Here is a 20,589-nt window from a genome sequence, read left to right as displayed (position 1 = left end):
GCTTGCATACATAATACCTTTTACATGTGTGTGCTCTTGCCAGTACCTGGTGAATAGTTTTTTTATCCATCCAATTACATTATAATTTCAAAAATTGATTATTTTTGTTGATACATGTTTACACTCGATTCTTCTAGTACTCTGTATGTCGCCTGTTCTCCTCCACTACTGAATCCTGAATTTTCGATTTGATGCCATAGCCCTGCTTGATCCTCGCATTCCTACTTCTATACCATTACCTTCAAGAGTGTGTCTGTCTATATAACTAATTATATCTAAAAACAAAGATGATGTGACTTACCAAACGAAAGTGTTGGCATGTTGATAGACACACAAACAAACACAAACATACACACAAAATTCTAGCTTTCGCAACCAGCTGTTGCTTCGTCAGGAAAGAGAGAAGGAGAGGGAAAGACAAAAGGATGTGGGTTTTAAGGGAGGGGGTAAGGAGTCATTCCAATCCCGGGAGCAGAAAGACTTACCTTAGGGGGAAAAAAGGACGGGTATACACTCGCGCGCGCGCGCGCACACACACACACACACACACACACACACACACACACACACACACACACACACACACACACACACACACACACAAAAAGCAGACATTTGTAAAGGCAAAGAGTTTGGGCAGAGATGTCAGTCGAGGCGGAAGTACAGAGGCTTTGCCTTTACAAATGTCTGCTTGTGTCTGTGTATGTGCAGATAGATATGTGTGTGTGTGCGCGCGCGTGTGAGTGTCTACCTGTCCTTTTTTCCCCATAAGGTAAATCTTTCCGCTCCTGGGATTGGAATGACTCCTTAACCTCTCCCTTAAAACCCACATCCTTTTGTCTTTCCCTCTCCTTCCCTCTTTTCCTGATGAAGCAACCGTTGGTTGCGAAAGCTAGAATTTTGTGTGTATGTTTGTTTGTGTGTCTATTGACATGCCAGCACTTTCGTTTGGTAAGTCACATCATCTGTGTTTTTAGATATATTTTTCCCACTTGGAATGTTTCCCTCTGTTATATTCATATCATTAATTTGAACCCAACAATTACGTTTGTTAAATAATGTATTTAGGTGTGAATGTGTTGAGGTAAACTACTTTAGCCAGAAATTTGCTATTTTTATCTTTCCCAGGGGCTTTCCAATTGTGCATCGAATTAATTGCTCGGGTGACTTCATGTTGCAAAATCATCACTTCAGGCAATTGTGGTATCATCTTGAATGTGTCTGTTTCTGCTTGTATCCACCGTGCATGTCTGTTATGTTGTACCGGGTTTGAGCATATATTGCTCCAGAAGTGTTTCATTTCTGTTATGGTTGGTGGATTGTCCATTTTAATGTGTGTGTTATCTATTGTCTGGTAAAATTTATTTTGGTTTGTGTTGAATATTTGGTTTTGTTTCCTTTTATTTTCACTTTTCTTGTATCTTCTATGTTGTTTGGCCAATGCTTGTAATTTCTGCTTCTTTTCATCTAATTGCTCTAACGCTTCTTGTTGTGAGATTTTACCTAACCTTTTTTGTTTTTTGTCTGATATTTCATTTCTTATAAACTGTGTTAGCTGTCCGATGTCTTTTCTCAGTTTTTCTATTCTGATCTGTGGCCTGTGTTGCCATGCTGGTTTTGTGGGTTTCTTCTGTGTGTTGGTTGGTTATGATCTCTGCCTAGTGTGTATATTTAGTGTAGTGAGTGCTCCTATATAAACCAGTAGCTGTAATTCTTCCACAGTTGTATTTTCATTTATTTTGTTGTGTATGATTGTGTTGATAGTTGTTATTGTTGTTTCGACTTGTGGGTTATTTGGTGGTCTATGCACAATGGTCTAATGTCTGTATTTGTGTCTTTGTATTCTATATATGTCAGCTGAAATTTTCCTTCTATATCTAACATGTGTGTCACTTCGTGTTCTATTTGTGCTTGTTCTGGTGGCTGTCTTAAGATTTCGTTTTCCTCTGATTGTTTAATTGATGCGTGTTGTTTTTTGTTTGTTTGCCCTGGGATGTTTGAGGCCATTACTGTATTTTCTTCTTCTGATTGCACATTATTTTGCTCCAGTATTTGTTGTACTTGTTCTTTGATGTTTTCTAATTCTGACTGTGCTATCCTGTGATATTTGATTATTACACGGATCTGATCAGCTAGTCGTTGTTCTGTTAAAAATTTTAATTCTGGGTATCTGGTAATAAATGTTGTGTATACTTGTGATCTGTATCCAGTTGTGTTTGTTCCTAAGTTTGTTGCTTGGTAATAACAGAACATGAGGTGTCGGTTAACTTCATCTGACCATCTCATCCTCTGTCTTTGTTTTCCTCCTGGGGTGGCTGCAGGAAGCATATCCTGCAAAACACCTCTATTTGGATTTAAATCATTTCCCGTGTGGCAATCAGTGTTGTTACCATTGTGGATGGGCATAGGGTTCAAGCGTCATCCCCGACCATGACAGTGCTTGTCCGAGGCTTCATTAGTTTTGTCCTGAACCAACTAATCACACTAAAAGGGGGGTTAGCCCTATTAGTGGTTTGTTCTTTTTGTCGCCTTTTATGACTGGCAGAACATACCGGATGCCTATTCTTTTCCCGGGCCTCCACAGGGTTTATTATTATTATTATTATTATTATTATTATTATTATTTTTACAGAAAGGTATTTTGATTTCACTGGTCTTGCATGTTCATTTATTTTCACTCAGTGATCGAAAGGAGCACAGTTATCTGCATGAATTAGTCTGATACAGTATCCTCTAAACATTGTTTTTCCCTTCCTTTCCTTGTAATGTAATTTACCATAAAAAAGGGTACATTAACAGGCACAGAAAGACTGTCTAATGAGACTATTGAGTTTTCAAATTTCATTTATAATGCTGATTATCTCTTGACACAGAAATTTCATCCTGTGATAATTCAGATGCTCACCATGTTCAATAAGCAGAGTTTTCCTCTAGTATAATAACGTCTACCACATTGCATTTTGTGTAAGTGGAGCACTGTCGTTTGATTTTAACATGAGTTTTATGAATCTCCCTGTTAACATACAAATTAAACATTAGGTTGTGTCTACTAGTCTGCCTCCATAGCTGAGTGGTCAGCACAGATGGCTGCTATGCAAAAGACCCAGGTTCGACTCTTAGTACTGCCAAGGATTTTTTTTCTTTGTGCAAAGACTGGTACGGGTTGCACTCCGCCTCGTAATCCCAGCTGAGGAGTTACTTGACTGAGTAATAGTGGTTCCACAGTCAGGAAAGTCCACAAAATGGCCAGGAGAGGGATGTGCTAACCACATGCCCTTCCACACTGCATATGCATAATGCAGCAAGGCAGAGGATGGCACAGTGGCTGGCAGACATCCTTTGGGTATTCATAGCCTGGTGAGGAGCTCATTTTTGTATTTAGGATGGATCATCACAACAGTAGTTTTCATCTTATTTATGTGTAAAATGTTCTTCAAATTTGTTATACAATTTCTAACTTCATTGTATGTTATGTTGTTTGCACCAGGAACACAAACAACAAAGGCACAGTCCTACAGTATATTCTTAAATATGTCTCATTCTTACACCGTGTTTCACAATGCGAGTTGCGCAAAAGTCCATCTTCAAATCCAGTTTGTCTGTGGTTGTCTGCTATAAATAACACACTGCATTTCTTTCTCCACTGCTTATGACTGCTGCTGACTGTACTTTTGTAACCCTGTACCCACCTGACCAAAAGGCCTGTTCTTCCTGCCTCCACACTTCACAGTTCACACTATATCTCACCTCAACCTAGCCATCTCTTTTGTATTTCCCTGGCCTACCTACCCACTTAATGGATCTAACATTCCTCATTTCAACCCACAGAATGCCCAATTTACTTTTCTTTCACGACATCGAACCGAGTCGCAGCCGCGAAGAGATCCAAATGGGAGACACTTCTATCTGCGGAATATCTAACTGAAGAGCATGCCATCAACATTTAACTATACAGTAGAGCTGTGTGACCTCAAGAGAAATAATGGCTTTCTGCTCTTTACTACACCAGTGTAGCAAGGCCACTTTGGCTAAATTTTACAAAGCCAGATGAGTCAGTCACCCAGACTGATAGCCCTACAACTTATGAAATGGCTGTGGATACTCTTCAAGAATCACAGGTTAGTCTGGATACCCCCATCATGCTTGCTCCTACAGCTACCTGTGTTGTTGAGGCACACAAGCTACCCCACCTCGGCAAAGTTCACGGTACACGAGAGGGGTGATGAGTTATGTTGTCTAATTGCAACCAGCAGATTTATTACTTTTAGACATCTAATAGTGACCCATCTAACAGCGACCCATCTCTTTAAATTAATATGTGGAGTTGTTGCTTGCAGTAGCTGATGAATGATAGCTAATGTGTCTGTATTTGGTAGTTTATTAGTGGACGTAGTGTTTACTACCACAGTGAGAAAGGATTCATTGAATTTGGGGACTACAGGTCGTCACTGCTTCTACAGAACATTTTTTGTGGGGGGGGGGGGTGATAGGAGGGGGTACAATTTCATTTGAACTGGTTTTCATCTTCCTTAATAATGTTCACAGTTTTTTGTTTAGGTATAGTGTGTAGGTATCACCCAATTTTACTATACTTTTGCTAATGGAGTTTCAACTTGTCCTATGAATTAAGCAGATCACTCCCTTCCTAACATAAGTTAATATAGTTCCAGGAGTTTCCATCACTTATCCTTACTTCTGTTCAATTTTATACTTATTTCTTTCAGGGGGAAACAAAGATCAAAGGCTGTAGCACTATGTTTAAGAAAAAGTTAAATTTTGCATTTACACTGTTTGTTTTGTAAATCTCTTCATAGCAGTCTTCCCATAATTTTTCTTTAAATACTATGAGTCACTTTTTATAATTTTGTAATACAGTATATGTTTTCCATGATCTGTACTTAACTGCCCAGTATATTTTATTGTCAACATTTAATTATAATTGTCAGAAATACCATTGACTTATTGGTTTTATAGCTAAATCACTTTAAGGTTTTAGGCCTAAAACATACTGCCAATGGCTGTTGCACAATGTCCTACAATCATCATGATGAATTTTACTGTAGAAAATAAACGCTAGCTGCCAACAATTCTAGGTGTTATCAATCAGTACAATATGTCAGAGATTAACACAGAAGTCTCCACAAGCCATCCAGTTGACATCTTCTGCCTGCAGATGATGGCTGGTAGGTACCCTGAGGAGAATGTAACAGAACTCTAGCTGCCTTTTTGGAAGTGACTGGGAGGACTGTCTACTGAGCCAGTACACAACCATCTCCAGAAGACTAGTTTGGCCTCTAGGCACCCACTGTAAACAATACCAGAAACCTGCGAGCACTGTAGTGCAAACAAGTGTGCAAGGGACATTTGGAATTTAACCTGGATAAGTACCACAGAGTTTCTTCCACCAAACAGTGCAACACCTGATGATCATCATAGAAGAGTGGGCAGGTGTCCACCCACCAATGCATGTCTCAGGTGTTCAGTCACATAGATACTCCAGGAAGATAGGTTGGCCACATTTTGCACTTGAATTGTGTTCAGATATCTTACACGTCTCATCTGTATCAAGAGCAATTTGAGAGCTGTACAGTGTTGGGACCTAATCTGTAATCCCATTGTTCAGCATTGCAGCCAATAGTTCACCTGTGGGTTAACCATTCAAGACAATAATGCATGAGCACGACACATTGACATTGTCAGCACATAACTGATATGAACCTCATTACGCATTCTTGGGATCAGCTGAAATTCGCAGTCATCGAAAGAGCCAACATGACACACTACACTGTCTCAATAGCTCTATTTAAAGAGAGAACAACAGGACTGAGAGGCAACGTCTTTACCACATTTTGAACAATGTGACAAGAAAGATCCACAAATTGCATGAGGTGGAGTGAAATGGTATTTAATGTTAACAAAGCAGATATTTGATTTCACAGATGTGCAATATGTCTGTCATTATTTTTGTTTTCTTGTTTGAAGGTGAAGTTATCTACCTTTGACAGATTTTACCAAACACACACATACATTGAACTTCAACATGGCCTAAAAATGACTTCTTCACAGACACATGTTTACTTTTCACAATTTAAGTCTACATACATACATACATATATACATGGTAAGCCATTGCGTGAAACATGTACCAATTCTAGTTATTTCCTTTTCTGTTCTGCTCACAATTAGAGAGGACAAAGTGACTGTCTACAGGCTTCCATACAAGCCCTAATTTATCTTTGTGGTACTTACACAAAATGTGTGACACTGACAGTAGAATCATCTGGAGGCAGCTTCATATACCAGTTCTCTAAATTTTCTCAACAGTGCTCCTTGAAAAGAATGTAATCTTCCCTTCAGCAATTCTCATTTGATGCCTATTTGAGTTCAGAAAGCATCTCCATAATACATGCTGATCGAACCTAACAGTAACAAATCCAACAGCATGCCTTTGAATTGCTTCAATGTCTTCCTTTAACCTGACCAAACAGAGATACCATACACACAAGCATTACTCAAGACTGGGTCACACAAGTGTTCTGTATGCAGCCTCATTTCTACATGAACCATACTTTCCTAAAATTTGTCCAATAAACCAAAACTGACCATTTGACTTCCCAACTACTTGTTCCATTTCGTATTGCTTTGCAAAGTTATGCTTGTATATTTAATAAATGTGACTGAGTCAACCAGCCTATTACAAATATTGTATTCAAACATTATAGGATTGTTTTTCCTAGATTTACATCAACCTTTCATTCATTGCACAGACCAGAAATTCTGTCTAAGTCATATTGTATCCTCCTACAGTCACTCAACAATTACAACTTCCTGTGCAATACAGTTTCATGAGCAAGGAGCCGTAAACTGCTGCTTACCCAGTCAGATCACTTATGTATATAGAGAATAAGAGCAATCCCACCACACTTCCCTGTGGCACTCCTGACGATACCCTCATCTCTCATGAACACTCACCACTGAAGACAATGTACTGGCTTCTATTGCTCAAGAAGTCTTCAAGTGATGCATATATCAGGGAACCTATTGTGGGGAACCTTCATTTACAACCAGCAGTGGGGCACCATGACAAATGCTTTCCAGGAAAATAAGAATATGGGACCTGCTTCATCCATGTTTGTCATGTGAGAAAATGACGAGCTGAGATTCATATATGTGATTCTTTCTAAATCCATGTCAATCTGTGCACAGAAGCTTTCCCATCTCAATGAATGTTGTACTGTAACTCAGAATATGTTCAAGTACTGATCAGCAAACCAATGGGAATGACATATCATTTTCCAGTTCTTTGATAAGTATTCACTTTATTATATTTTGCACAATTGATGCATGAATTTCTGCTAACTTCTACATTTTGGCATTTGCACATTCTATTTTGAACTGAGAGTGCAACAATGTTTCCTCTGCATTTTCCAAATTTTATTATTAAACTATGGTGGGTGTTTCTCCATCCTTAATGCACTTACTTGGCACATACCTGTACTGAGCACAAGATGCAAGCAATTCAATCTTTTCCCATACTTCCTACACATCTACCATACTGGAAATGAATTATGTCCATTCATTTTCTAAGTGAGAAGCTAATACCTATTTATCTGCTCTTTGTAGTAAAAATACTCTCCTATCCTTCTTGACTAATTTATTAACTTTAGTAACCATTATCACTAAATGACATCTTATCACTAATCTTTATCTCTATATTATCACCATCACTAAGGTCAGGCCTATTAGTGGCTACAGGATCTAAAGTACTCCCACTGTCTGTGGGCAGTAGAACTAGCTGTTCAAACTGATTTGAGATAAGTGTGTTCCAAACCACTTCACAACACCGCCTGTGCATACCACCTCCAATGAATCCATGCACATACCAGTCTATTCACAGTAGGTTGAAGCCACCTCCAACTATTAGGATATTTCTGCACTACTGAACACAGACTTACTTTGAATGATTTTGAAATTGTCATGGTGGACTTGGGTGGCAGGTAAAAACATACAGTAAGTCCAGAATGACTTTTGTTTTCATTCTGCAGTGGAGTGTACCTCGATATGAAACTTTCTGGAAGATTAGAATTGTGTGCCTGAATGAAGCTCGAATATGAGACCTTTGCCTTTTGCAGACAAGTGTTCTACCAACTGAACTACTCATTATGAATAATGACCTATCCTTGAAGTTTTACTTCCACCAGTGCCTCCTCTCCTAACTTTTTAACTTCAAAGGCCATGCCTCCTCAATATCCTTTTGGCTAGGGTTTCTAGCCACACAAGTTGCACAGGATAACTTCTGTGAAGTTAGGAAGGTAGGACAAGTACTGGTGGAAGTACAGCTGTGCGGAGGAGGAGTCATGAGCTGTACTTGTGTAGCTCAGAGGAGTGCTTACTAGCAAAATGGCTGAGTTCAAGCCTCAGTCAGGCAGACAATTTTGATCTGCCAGGAATTTTCATAACGGGGCACATTCGACAGCAGAGTGAAAAAAATTCATTCTGGATTTATTGAATGTTTTTACCAGCCACCTGATTCCACCATGAAAACTGTAGAACCATTCAAAAAGATCTGTGCTCAGTAGCACAGAAATACCCACATAGTTGGAGGTGATTTCAATCTATTGAGTGTAGACTGGGATTTCTATGGAGTCACAGCACATGGTACACACAGACAATCTTCTGGAGTGGTTTTGAACACACTTGCCTGAAAACTATTTTGAACAGCTAGTTTTGACTATGCAAAGGCAATGGAGACACTTTAGATTTTGTAGCTACTAACAGGCCTGACCTTATTGATGGTGAAAGTATTTTTGCTACAAAGACCAGATAAGCAGTTTTTAGCATCCTACTTAGAAAATGAATGAGCATCATTCATCATACAATACACATGGAGAAATCATGGGCAAAGTTTAAACTTATTGTTCAGTGTGCTCTGGAGAAGTATGTGACAAGTAGGTGGATTAAGGATGGAAAACACCCACAGTGGTTTAATAATCAAATGCAGAAAATGCTGAGGAAACAGAGATCATTGCACTCTTGGCTCAAAAAGGAACATGTGTCACCAGGTAAGGGTTAGTAGAAATTAATGTCCCATAATAAGATCAATATGCAAAGCACACATCTTACAGTATCATACCTTAGCAAAACATCTTACCTACAATCTGAAAAAAAATTCAGTAATATCTAAAATCACTAAATGTGTCAGAGGCTTCTATCCAGTCACTAATCAACCAGTCAGGGAGGCAACAGAAGACAGCAAAAGGAGACTGAAGTTTTAAATTTCATGTTTGAGAAATCAGTCATGCAGAAGGACTGTACAAATATGCCATCATTTGTCTGTCACACTGACTCCTGCATGGAGAACATAGAAATAGGCCTCCCTGGCTTAGAGCAGCAACTGAAAGAATTTAACACAAGTAAGTCACCAGGTGTGGATGGGAACCCAGTTTCGTTTTACACAGAGTAATCGTATAGCATTGGCTGCTTACTTATTTTGCATTTATCATGCCTCTCTCACCCTAAAACTAAACCTACATAATTACTCTGCAATTCACAATTAAGTGCCTGGCAGAATGTTCATCAAACCACCTTCAAGCAATTCCTCTACTGTTCCATTTTCACATAAAATGCAGGAAAAAAGAAGCACTTTAATCTTTCTGTGCAAACTCTGATTTCTCTGATTTTATTGTGACGATCATCTCTACATTTCTTCCCACTGCAAATTCCCAAGGGACTGGAAAAAAGTGCAGGTGACTCCTGTATATAAGAAGGACCAATTTCAGCCTTACAGCCAATTTCGGCCTTAAAGGTCATTTTCAAGGTCATTAGATGTCGATGTGTTGTATAATTATTATTTGTTAAATGGCAGTTATAGCTGGAAAAAAGAGAAGAAGGAAGCCCCAGAATTGAAACCTGAAAGCTTATTATGTGCAGTAATAGTCATCTTCATTTGTAATGCCATGATATAGGAAACTATATTTGCTCACATCCATTGTCGGATGAGTTGATGTCCAACACTGAAAGCAAGCACACACAGTAGGCTTCTGGCTTTAATTCTGAATCTTGCACATTGTGTTCTGTCTTTCTGACTAGCTACATCTGCCATTTAATAACAGTATAACTCTTCAACACATCAGCACCTAATGCGCTTTCTGAAAATAACCTGTAAGGCCAATCCTGCAAGATGTAATAAAGTGAATACTTGTAAAAAGTAGCTGAGATGTAATACTTCTAAACGTTCTCAACATCAGTTTGCTACCGTATTATTGAACATATTCTGAGTTTGAATATAATGAAATTCCTCAAAACAGAAAAGCTATTGTCCACAAATCAGCATGGATTTAGAAAGCATCACATAGGTGAAATCTGTGGGACTGGCACTGCTGGAGGAAACGGTATTGTGGAGACATGGCTTAGCCACTGCCTGTGAAGTTAGGAAACATGGTAATGACAGAAGCAAAGCTGTGAGGATGGATTATGAGTTGTGTTTGGGTAGCTCAGTTGGCAGATCGCCTTCTCATAAAAGGCTAAGTTCCTGAATTCTAATCTCAGTTCAGCACAGAGTTTTCATTTGCCAGGAAGTTTCATATCAGTGCACACTCTGCTGCAGATTGAAAAATTCATTCTGGAAACAGCCCCCAGGCTGTGGCTAAGTCCTGTATCCACAATACCCTTTCAATCAGGGGTGACAGACCCACCAGTCTTCCAGGAGATGTCTGTAAATTTAGGAAGGAAGGAAGTGAGGTGCTGACAGTGCTAAAGCTGAGAGTGTGGGTCATGAGTTGTGCTTGGCTAACTCAGTTGATAGAGGACTTGCCTGCAACAGGCAAAGGCCCCAAGCTTGATTCTTGTCTTCCACATAGTTTTAATCTGACAGGAAGTTTCACATAAAAGAAATAACTTGGGTTCACCTAAACCTGTTTCGTGCTTCCAGACAACTTCACAGACTCTATTGACATCAATAGGCAATATTTTTGTCAACTGCAATGAATCCTCCCTCTCCTGTGTTGTCTAATCTTCCTTTTTGATATACATGCCATGTCTTTCTAAACAGTTCTGATCAATCTACATTGGGCCGCAGCAAGACCTCAGTTTTGAGAATAATTTGAGAGCAACAACTTTTCTGGAGAGCAGTAAATTCAGGAACTTTGTTACAAATACTTCAAGAATTTACTGTCAAAATTTTGACAGCCCGGGTAACTTTAGTTTGTACACAGTCTGATTTTGGTCTCTGCCTACCAACTGGTGAGTGTTCATAGAGGATCTGAAACTACTGTCTAGCCTAAAAAACTTCCATTTGCATTCCACAAGTCCTCTGTAACAAGAGTAGCTGTTACCTTTGTGTACTGCACCTCTGACTTACCGAGTGATGTCCTAAAATGCCTATGTCTAATGCAGAAGTACCTATTAACACTACACTCAAAAGTCCTTCATGGGGGACAAATAATGGAAGGAATAAAGGTAATCAGTCACCATGTAATCAATGCACTTACTATTCAGGATACCCACAAAAATGACAAACTGTTACACACACACACACACACACACACACACACACACACACACACACACACACACACACACACACTACTTTGTTTTTTTCTGTCTGAAAAGCTGGTAACATCTGATTCAGTGTAACAATTTACGAATAAGTTACTCAGAGAAAAAAATAGCAAAATAAATCCAATCTTACCTTACGTCTATTGCCAAATTTAAGAGTGTACACAATAAATGAATAGGAATGGCACAATTTTTTTACTGCAATGTCAGTCCAATTTGCAGCACATTTGTGTTCATGTTTTATACAGCGTCTACTGCCTTTCATGATACCACCATCATCAGCTAGCACTACGTTTAATTTACACATTGGACTTCTAACATCATTTGTCATTTTCCAAGTAAGACTGTGTGGTTCATAGCGCCCATGAGTTATTGCCTGTATAAAGCATAAATTAGAGTGTAATAACACATCAATTTACTGTTTGTGTACATCAGAAAACTTTTTACCATAATTGCAATAGTGCTTTTTAAGAATATTAGAGTAGTATTTTTGCACACTCATTAAATTACTATGTTCTTTGATATTTGGTCATACACACTTATTTTCTAAAATTTGTATTGGCAATTGGTTGTTACCTGCTTCATTGTAAGATTGTCTGTACAATCGAATTTTAAAGTCAGTGATGCTAAATCATCATCTTGATTGTGACATATTGCACAAAAAATGTTCTGATACCAGACACCTGTTCTGGTGTTCAATACAGGAACATCAAATTTGTAGTCATATTTTTCTTCTGGAATACCTTCAAGTGTGCATAATTTTGAAAATCTGTCTTGAAATGGACATGATCTCACCATATATAGTGTGTGCTGCAAGAAAACATTTTTGTATTAATAAAACATTTCCTAAGACTCCAATAATTGTCATAATTACTTAGGTTCATAAAAACTATTACTTGTTTCCTTTCATTTTACTGGATAAGAAGTTGTTATTTTAATTAAAAAGGTATTTGAGACAAAGATATGTAATGAAGACTCAAACACTTATTAGATATTGTTCCAAAACTTAATTTCTGAGTTACAAGTTTAAATTATGTATCATTTAAACTTCCAAAGTTGTAACTTAATAAGCAAGGTGTCTGACTGCTTCTTCATCATTAAGTTTTGTCCAAAGAGTAATATGAATTACACTTGTGCAAAACTAATGTTGTCAATATTAATTACATTACATTAATACTTGTTCCAGAGATCATGAATACGACATTTCATAATGATGTGGAACATGACAGTTTAACATAAGTTTTCATTACACACAAAAAGATTTTTTTAATTAAACAGGGATTTCAATATGTCTTTCACTTAAATTAATTTTTTCATTAGTGTGCGTTCCTTAGAATTCAGCTTGAATGAAATGAAAGCTGTAGTACCTCTTAGTGCCCTCAAACAAAAAATTGTGCAACAGATGGGAGAAAGCGTATGTCACTCTCCTCTACAAGTAGGATAGCTGACGTGATCCACAATACTACTGTGTAATATCTTTGATTGCCATCTTCTGTAGAATGGTAAAACATATACTGAGCCCAATCATGATGAAGTATGTTGAGCAGAATGACTTTCTCCATACCAATCAGTATAGATTCCAGAAACATTGGTCATATACAACATAATTCATGCTTTTTTTACAGAACATCCTAAAAGTCATGCATCCAGTAGTCAGGTAAACACAGCACTCCTTGACTACCAGAAAGAATTTGATCTGGTTCCATATCTACATACATACATACATACATACATACATACATATATCTATCTAAAAACAAAGATGATGTGACTTACCAAACAAAAGAGCTGGCAGGGTGATAGACACATGAACAAACACAAACACACACACAAAATTCAAGCTTTCGCAACAAACAGTTGCTTCATCAGGAAAGAGGGAAGGAGAGGGAAAGACGGAAGGATGTGGGTTTTAAGGGAGAGGGTAAGGAGTCATTCCAATCCCGGGAGCGGAAAGACTTACCTTAGGGGGAAAAAGGACAGATATGCACTCGCGCACACACACACATATCCATCCGCACATACACAGACACAAGCTATACATACATACATACATACATACATACATACATTACATATTATAAAGATGTATGTATATACATATGTATGTATTATCTTCAAAATCTTCTTCTAAACCACTGGACTGATTTCATCCAAACTTGATACACATTTCACTTGCTGCCTGGAAAGAATTACTGTTGGGGTAAGAACTGGCTACCTGCCAAAGGGGTTGGGATGGGATAGAGGGAGAAAAGTAGTGTAGCCAACAATGCATGAATATCCTGACTTTATTCATCTAGTATTTGAGAACGAGAGCACTTAGTAACTTGCAACAAACTTAAAATGTAATTTCAAACCTTTGATAAGCTCTTTCTTGCCGACAACCAACAAAAAGTGATAAAATTAACAAAGTTTGTTACTTACTATATTTTCTATGTTCATTCAGTAAATCACATGAGGCATTACATTTTAATTTAGTGTTTCTTTACTAATAACTGTATTCAAGATGTATTTTGCAGCTGGTATTCACATACATCACTGAATGTACATGCAAAATTATATCATTGTATGACACACAGTTCAGGAGATATAACATCATAAACACTAAGATGCATGAAAAACTGCTGTGTCATCCATGGTGTTTAAATTTATTATTTCTTTGCTCCTAACTTTATTTGCAATACATTTCACAGACAGTTTCTACATATGGCACTAAATGTAAGTACAGAATTATATCATTGTACACCATGTAGTTCAGGAGATGATGTGTTATAAAATTTGAGCTGCATGAACACAAAACTGCTAGGTTCAATTCACTAGAGGTACATGTGAACTATGTGAACAAGTATGTGTGAAATATATGGCACATGCATATGGGGGTAAAGCCATACCTATAATGCTCCTGCTAAAACCCCTGTATCAATTTCAATCATATTTGGTGCACAATCTACTTACTATCTCGAAAACATATTGTGCAGGAAGAACCCCCAACCTCCTATATGGGTAGAAGTGCACATATGTGCAGCAGCAGCAGCAGCAGCAACAGAAGGAGGAGGAGGAGGAGGAGGAGGAGGAGGAGGAGGAGGAGACAGGGGCAAGACAAGGAGGAGACAGGGGCAAGAGGAGGAGGAGGAGGAGGAGGAGGAGGAGGAGGAGGAGGAGGAGGACGAGACAGGGGCAAGACGAGGAGGAGGAGGAGGAGGAGGAGGAGGAGGACGAGACAGGGGCAAGACGAGGAGGAGGAGGAGGAGGAGGAGGAGGAGGAGGAGGAGGAGGACGAGACAGGGGCAAGACGAGGAGGAGGAGGAGAAGGAGGAGGAGGACGAGACAGGGGCAGGAGGAGAAGGAGGAGGAGGACGAGACAGGGGCAAGACGAGGAGGAGGAGGAGGAGGAGGAGGATGAGACAGGGGCAAGACGAGGAGGAGAAGGAGGAGGAGACAGGGGCAAGACGAGGAGGAGAAGGAGGAGGAGACAGGGGCAAGACGAGGAGGAGGAGGAGGAGAAGGAGGAGGAGACAGGGGCAAGATGAGGAGGAGGAGGAGGAGACAGGGGCAAGATGAGGAGGAGGAGGAGGAGGAGAAGGAGGAGGAGACAGGGGCAAGATGAGGAGGAGGAGGAGGAGAAGGAGGAGGAGACAGGGGTAAGATGAGGAGGAGGAGGAGGAGGAGGAGGAGGAGGAGGAGGAGGAGACAGGGGCAAGACGAGGAAGAGGAGGAGGAGACAGGGGCAAGACGAGGAAGAGGAGGAGACAGGGGCAAGACGAGGAGTAGGAGGAGACAGGGGCAATACGAGGAGTAGGAGGAGGAGACAGGGGCCAGACGAGGAGGAGAAGGAGGAGGAGACAGGGGCAAGATGAGGAGGAGGAGGAGGAGGAGACAGGGGCAAGATGAGGAGGAGGAGACAGGGGCAAGATGAGGAGGAGGAGGAGGAGGAGACAGGGGCAAGAGGAGGCATAGGAGGAGACAGGGGCAAGACGAGGAGTAGGAGGAGACAGGGGCAAGACGAGGAGTAGGAGGAGACAGGGGCAAGACGAGGAGTAGGAGGAGACAGGGGCAAGACGAGGAGTAGGAGGAGACAGGGGCAAGACGAGGAGTAGGAGGAGACAGGGGCAAGACGAGGAGTAGGAGGAGACAGGGGCAAGACGAGGAGTAGGAGGAGACAGGGGCAAGACGAGGAGTAGGAAGAGACAGGGGCAAGACGAGGAGGAGGAGGAGGAGGAGGAGGAGGAGGAGGAGGAGGAGGAGGAGGAGAAAGGGGCAAGACGAGGAGGAGGAGGAGGAGGAGAAAGGGGCAAGACGAGGAGGAGGAGGAGGAGAAAGGGGCAAGACGAGGAGGAGGAGGAGGAGGAGGAGGAGGAGGAGAAAGGGGCAAGACGAGGAGGAGGAGGAGGAGGAGGAGGAGGAGGAGGAGGAGAAAGGGGCAAGACGAGGAGGAGGAGGAGGAGGAGGAGGAGGAGGAGGAGACAGGGGCAAGACGAGGAGGAGGAGGAGGAGGAGACAGGGCAAGATGAGGAGGAGGAGGAGGAGGAGGAGGAGACTGGGCAAGGTGAGGAAGAGGAGGAGGAGACAGGGAAAGACGAGGAGGAGACTGAGCAAGTGGCAGAGATTGACTTAGAGGGAGGAGGAGCAGGAGAGGATTGACTGGTGGGAGGAGGAGGAGAAGGAGAGAATTGGAGGGAGGAGGAGGGAGGAGGAGGAGGATGATGAGATTTACTTGGAGGGAGGAGGAGGAGGTGACTGACTTGAAGGGATGTGATAGAGATGGACAGAGGAGGGATGTGGTGGAGATAAACAGATAGTACTTCACTGTAAATAAGTGCATCATCTGCAAAAGTCCTGAGGTTACTGTCATCATTGTGCACCAGATAAGCCACACACAACATAAACAATAAGGGTCTCAACACACTTCCCTGGGGCACACCTGAAATTACTTCTGTACCTGCCAATGACTCTGCATCCATAACAACTTGCGGCATCACCCCAAAGAGAAATCCTTCATCCAGTCTCAAATTTTGCTTGATACACCCATGTAACCATACTCTCATTAATACACTAAGTACTTGGCATTGGCCAGGCATGTATTATTCCAATCTTCTATTACTCCATCTCCTCCCTCCCCCACTCCTCCCTCCCCCTCCTCCCACCCCACCCAGTCCAATCTAGCCACTATTATGAATAATGATGATGAAATGATGAGGACAACACAAACACCCAGTCCCCGGGCAGAGAAAATCCCCAACCCAGCCGGGAATTGAACACAAGACCCCATGATCCAGGGGCAGAAAGGGAAGAGGATGTAAATGAAAATGAGATCTGAGATGTGATACTATGAGAAGAATTCGACAGAACACTGAAAAACCTAATCCTCTACAAGGCCCCTGGAGTAGATGACCTCCATCAGAATTACTGATATCCTAGGGAGAGCTGGTCATGACAAACCTCTTCCACCTTGTATGCAAGATGTGTGTGACAGGTGGAATATCCTCAGAGGTCAAGAAGAATGTAATAATTCCAATTCTAACACAAGCACTTGCTGATAGGTGTGAATTTTATCAAACTATCAGTGTAATACATCATGGCTGCAAAATGCTAACCCAGTTTTTGTACAGACGAATAGAATAACTGGTAGAAGCTGACCTGCGAGAAGATCAGTTTGTTTTCTGTAGAAATGTAGGAATACAGAGGCAACATTGACCCAATGATTTCTCTTGTAAGACAGGTTAAGGAAATGTGAATTTATGTTTACAGCATTTAAAGAAAGCGTTTGACAATGTTCACTGGATTACTGTCTTTGAAATTCTGAAGGTAGGAGGGGGAAAATACTGAGAGCACAAGACTATTTACATTTGTACAGAAATCTAACAGCAGTTATAAGAGTCAAGGGGCATGAAAGTGAAGTAGTGTTTGAGAATGGAGTGAGAGTTGTAGCCTATTGCCTATGTTATTCAAACCAAAGAAAACTTTGGAGTAGGAATTAAAGTTCAGTGAGAACGAATAAAAATTTTGAGGTTGTAAATGTTCAAATGTGTGTGAATTCCTAAGGGAGCAAACTGTTAAGGTCATCATACACTAGACTTACATGCTACTTAAACTAGGACAACACTCACACCTATGCCTGACAGAGGACTTGAAATTCTGGCAGGAGAGGCTACATGATTCTTGACATGGCATCTCTAATTGCGTGGCCACTCCACGCAGTTTTCTGTGTTCTAATTCTGTCAGAGACAGCAAAGGACTTGAAAGAGCACAGACCTGACAGTGTCTTTAAAGGAGGACATTAAGATGAACATCAACAAAACCAAAATAAGAATAATAATTTGAAGTTGAATTAAATTAGGTAGTTTAGCAAAAAAGACACAAAGTAGTTGATGAATTTTGTTGCTTGGGCAGTAAAATACACGATCATGGTTGAACCAGAGGGAATATAAAATGTAGATTTGTAATGGCATGAGAAGTGTTTCTAAAGAAGAGAAATTTGTTAACATTGAATATAGATTTAAGTGTTATGAAGTCTTTCCTGAAAGCATTTGTATGGGGTTTAGCCACATATGGATATGAAACATGCATGATAAACAGTTCAGATAAGATGAAAATAGAAGCTTTTGAAATGTGATGTTACAAAATAATGTTGAAGATTAGAAGAGGTACTGAATATAATTGGATGAATAGAAATTTGGGTCACAACTACAAGAAGGTTTCAGTTGACAGCACACATTCTGAGATATCAAGGGATAACCAGTTTAGTGTTTGATGGAAGTGTAGGTGGTTAAAAGTGAAGGAGGAGACCAAGAGTTGAATACAATAAGCAGATTTGGAATAATGTAAGTTACAGTAGTTATGACATGAGTCTTGCACAGGATACAGTAATATAGTGGGATGCACCAAACTAATCTTTGGACTGAAGACTACAATGACGACACGGATGTCAACACTGGAGCTGAAGAATGAAACAAAACAGAAAAACTTAATCATATGCGCAGGCATTTACATACTTATGATTCTAGTTTGACAAGGTTCAGAGAGGTAGTCGGCTGTGGCCGTATAGTAGAAACTGTCCCATCATTTGCCAGACATAATTTAGAAAAACAATAGAAAGTCTAAAGGAATTCCAGTTTGTTTGAACGTCTCATATGGTTTACCCCTAGTGCACTACAAAACACTGCAAATATGTTATGTAATAATGTGCACTCAGGCATAATTAAAGTTATTAAAAGAATTTAAAAATCTCATTCATTTATCACTACCAGTCACCAATGAAACCACACAGAATTATTTTACAATTTAACTCTGCACACTTTATTAGCTGAAAATCAGAACAATGATGATGACTGTTTTCCATTTTGTGTATTGCAACTTCCAATTTGCTTGCCTAAAACACTGAGTCAGTATACCTGCATAACAAGCTCAGTTAGAGTTTATGACATTGTTTCCTCACTGACTATAATATTACTGTTATTATCAAAGAGATTCTTTCTGCATGATTAACTGTGTTGGGGAAAACATCGATGAAGCAATATTGGACCTTATAGGGTATCCTCAGGAACTCCTCTGTTAATGTATTTTGGTTCACTAAAAGTTTATCCCTAAATAAAGTTAATATTGTCTCTGCATTTTGTATCCTACCTGCTAAATATGATCAGAACCAGGTATTAAGTACACCTCTTACTCCTAATGATTCTAGCTATTTCATAGAATCTTATAGCCAACAGTATCTAAAGCCACAGGAATGTCTGTGACCCACTCATCATTGTCATGATTGTGAATTCCACTCTGACTGATTCTATTCTTCTGTCAATTTGGATCACAAACTATGATACACCTAGAGTAAAGAATTATTTAAATAAATACAGCCTTCTGTCTTGCCTAATTGATTATATATTTTTTGAAATACATGACAGCAGGGAAATGGGCTGACAGTTCTCTATGTCTTCTGCATTACCATTCTTCATCAGAGGGCCAACTCAGGTCAATTTTACATACTGTTGAAGGCTCCCTGATGCAAATGACTCATTCATTATGTATTTTAAGAGTCTGCGTGCTCTTTGTATGTTGGTACTTCATCTAAGCCTGCTAATTTTTTACATCTTATGCTTTCTACAGTTTTAATGACTTCATGCTCTGTGGTAAGTAATAATATCATTGTTAGTGCATAATAATTTACATGTGTTATACTTGGTTTTCAGATAATCCACTTTCAAGGCATTATGCACACCCAGAAACATTCAAAATTCAATGAAAACTGGCAGAAAAACATCAGCTAGGAGGAAATTAGTATTAACTGACAAATGTAGCACTGAAATTCAACTGGATGTATATTTTAAAATGTGTGTGAAATTCATACTTAAGTTTAGTAATTTACGGAAAGTCATCAAGTAAAACAGAAGTGATTTCTGGCATTTCCCAAGGTAGTGTTATAGGCCCTTTGCTGTTCCTTATCTGTATAAATGATTTCAGAGACAATCTGAACAGTAGTCTTCAGTTGTTTGCAGATGATGCTGTCGTTTATTGACAAGTAGTCATCAGAAGATAAAAAAAACTGCAAAACAATTTAGAAAAGATATCTGAATGCTGCAAAAAGTGGCAGTTGACCCTAAATAATGAGAAGTGTGAGGTCATCCACCTGAGTGCTAAAAGGAACTTGTTAAACTTCAGTTACACGATAAATCAGTCTAATCTAAAAGCTGTAAATTCAACTAAATACCTAGATATTACAATTATGAACAACTTAAATGGGAAGGAACACACAGAAAATGTTGTGGGGAAGGCTAACCAAAGGACTGCACATTATTGGCAGGACACTTAGAAAATGTAACAGACCTACTAAGGAGACTGCCTACACTACGCTTGTGAAGTACATTATGGCCTTTTCTGTTCCTTGAGTATGCTATTAATGTAAAAGAACCTCAAAATTGCAAGGTCCTAAGTTATGCTGATAACACATTCCTTGTCAGCTGGGGCTATGATATGCAAACTGCTGTCAACAGGTGTTACATCAATTACAATATTCTGTCAACTCACCCTACTGCAAATAAGTTA

The 20,589-nt window shown here is 39.8% G+C and overlaps 1 protein-coding gene across 1 annotated transcript in view; it reads right to left on the bottom strand.

Moving 5' to 3' along the window:
• LOC126092435 (uncharacterized) overlaps positions 1–20,589 on the bottom strand; it is a 279,342-nt gene that overhangs the window by 32,081 nt on the left and 226,672 nt on the right. The window contains exons 5-6 of the mRNA XM_049908035.1: positions 12,133–12,366; positions 11,690–11,932 (exon numbers count right to left, since the gene is read on the bottom strand). Of these exons, the coding sequence (XP_049763992.1) occupies positions 11,690–11,932; positions 12,133–12,366 (477 nt within the window). The remainder of the gene's footprint in view (positions 1–11,689; positions 11,933–12,132; positions 12,367–20,589) is intronic.

The sequence above is a fragment of the Schistocerca cancellata genome, chromosome 7 (genome assembly GCF_023864275.1).
Source record: "Schistocerca cancellata isolate TAMUIC-IGC-003103 chromosome 7, iqSchCanc2.1, whole genome shotgun sequence".
Classification (NCBI taxonomy): domain Eukaryota; kingdom Metazoa; phylum Arthropoda; class Insecta; order Orthoptera; family Acrididae; genus Schistocerca; species Schistocerca cancellata.
Note: the sequence above shows the minus strand (reverse complement) of the source record. Positions and strands in the feature narration are given on the sequence as shown.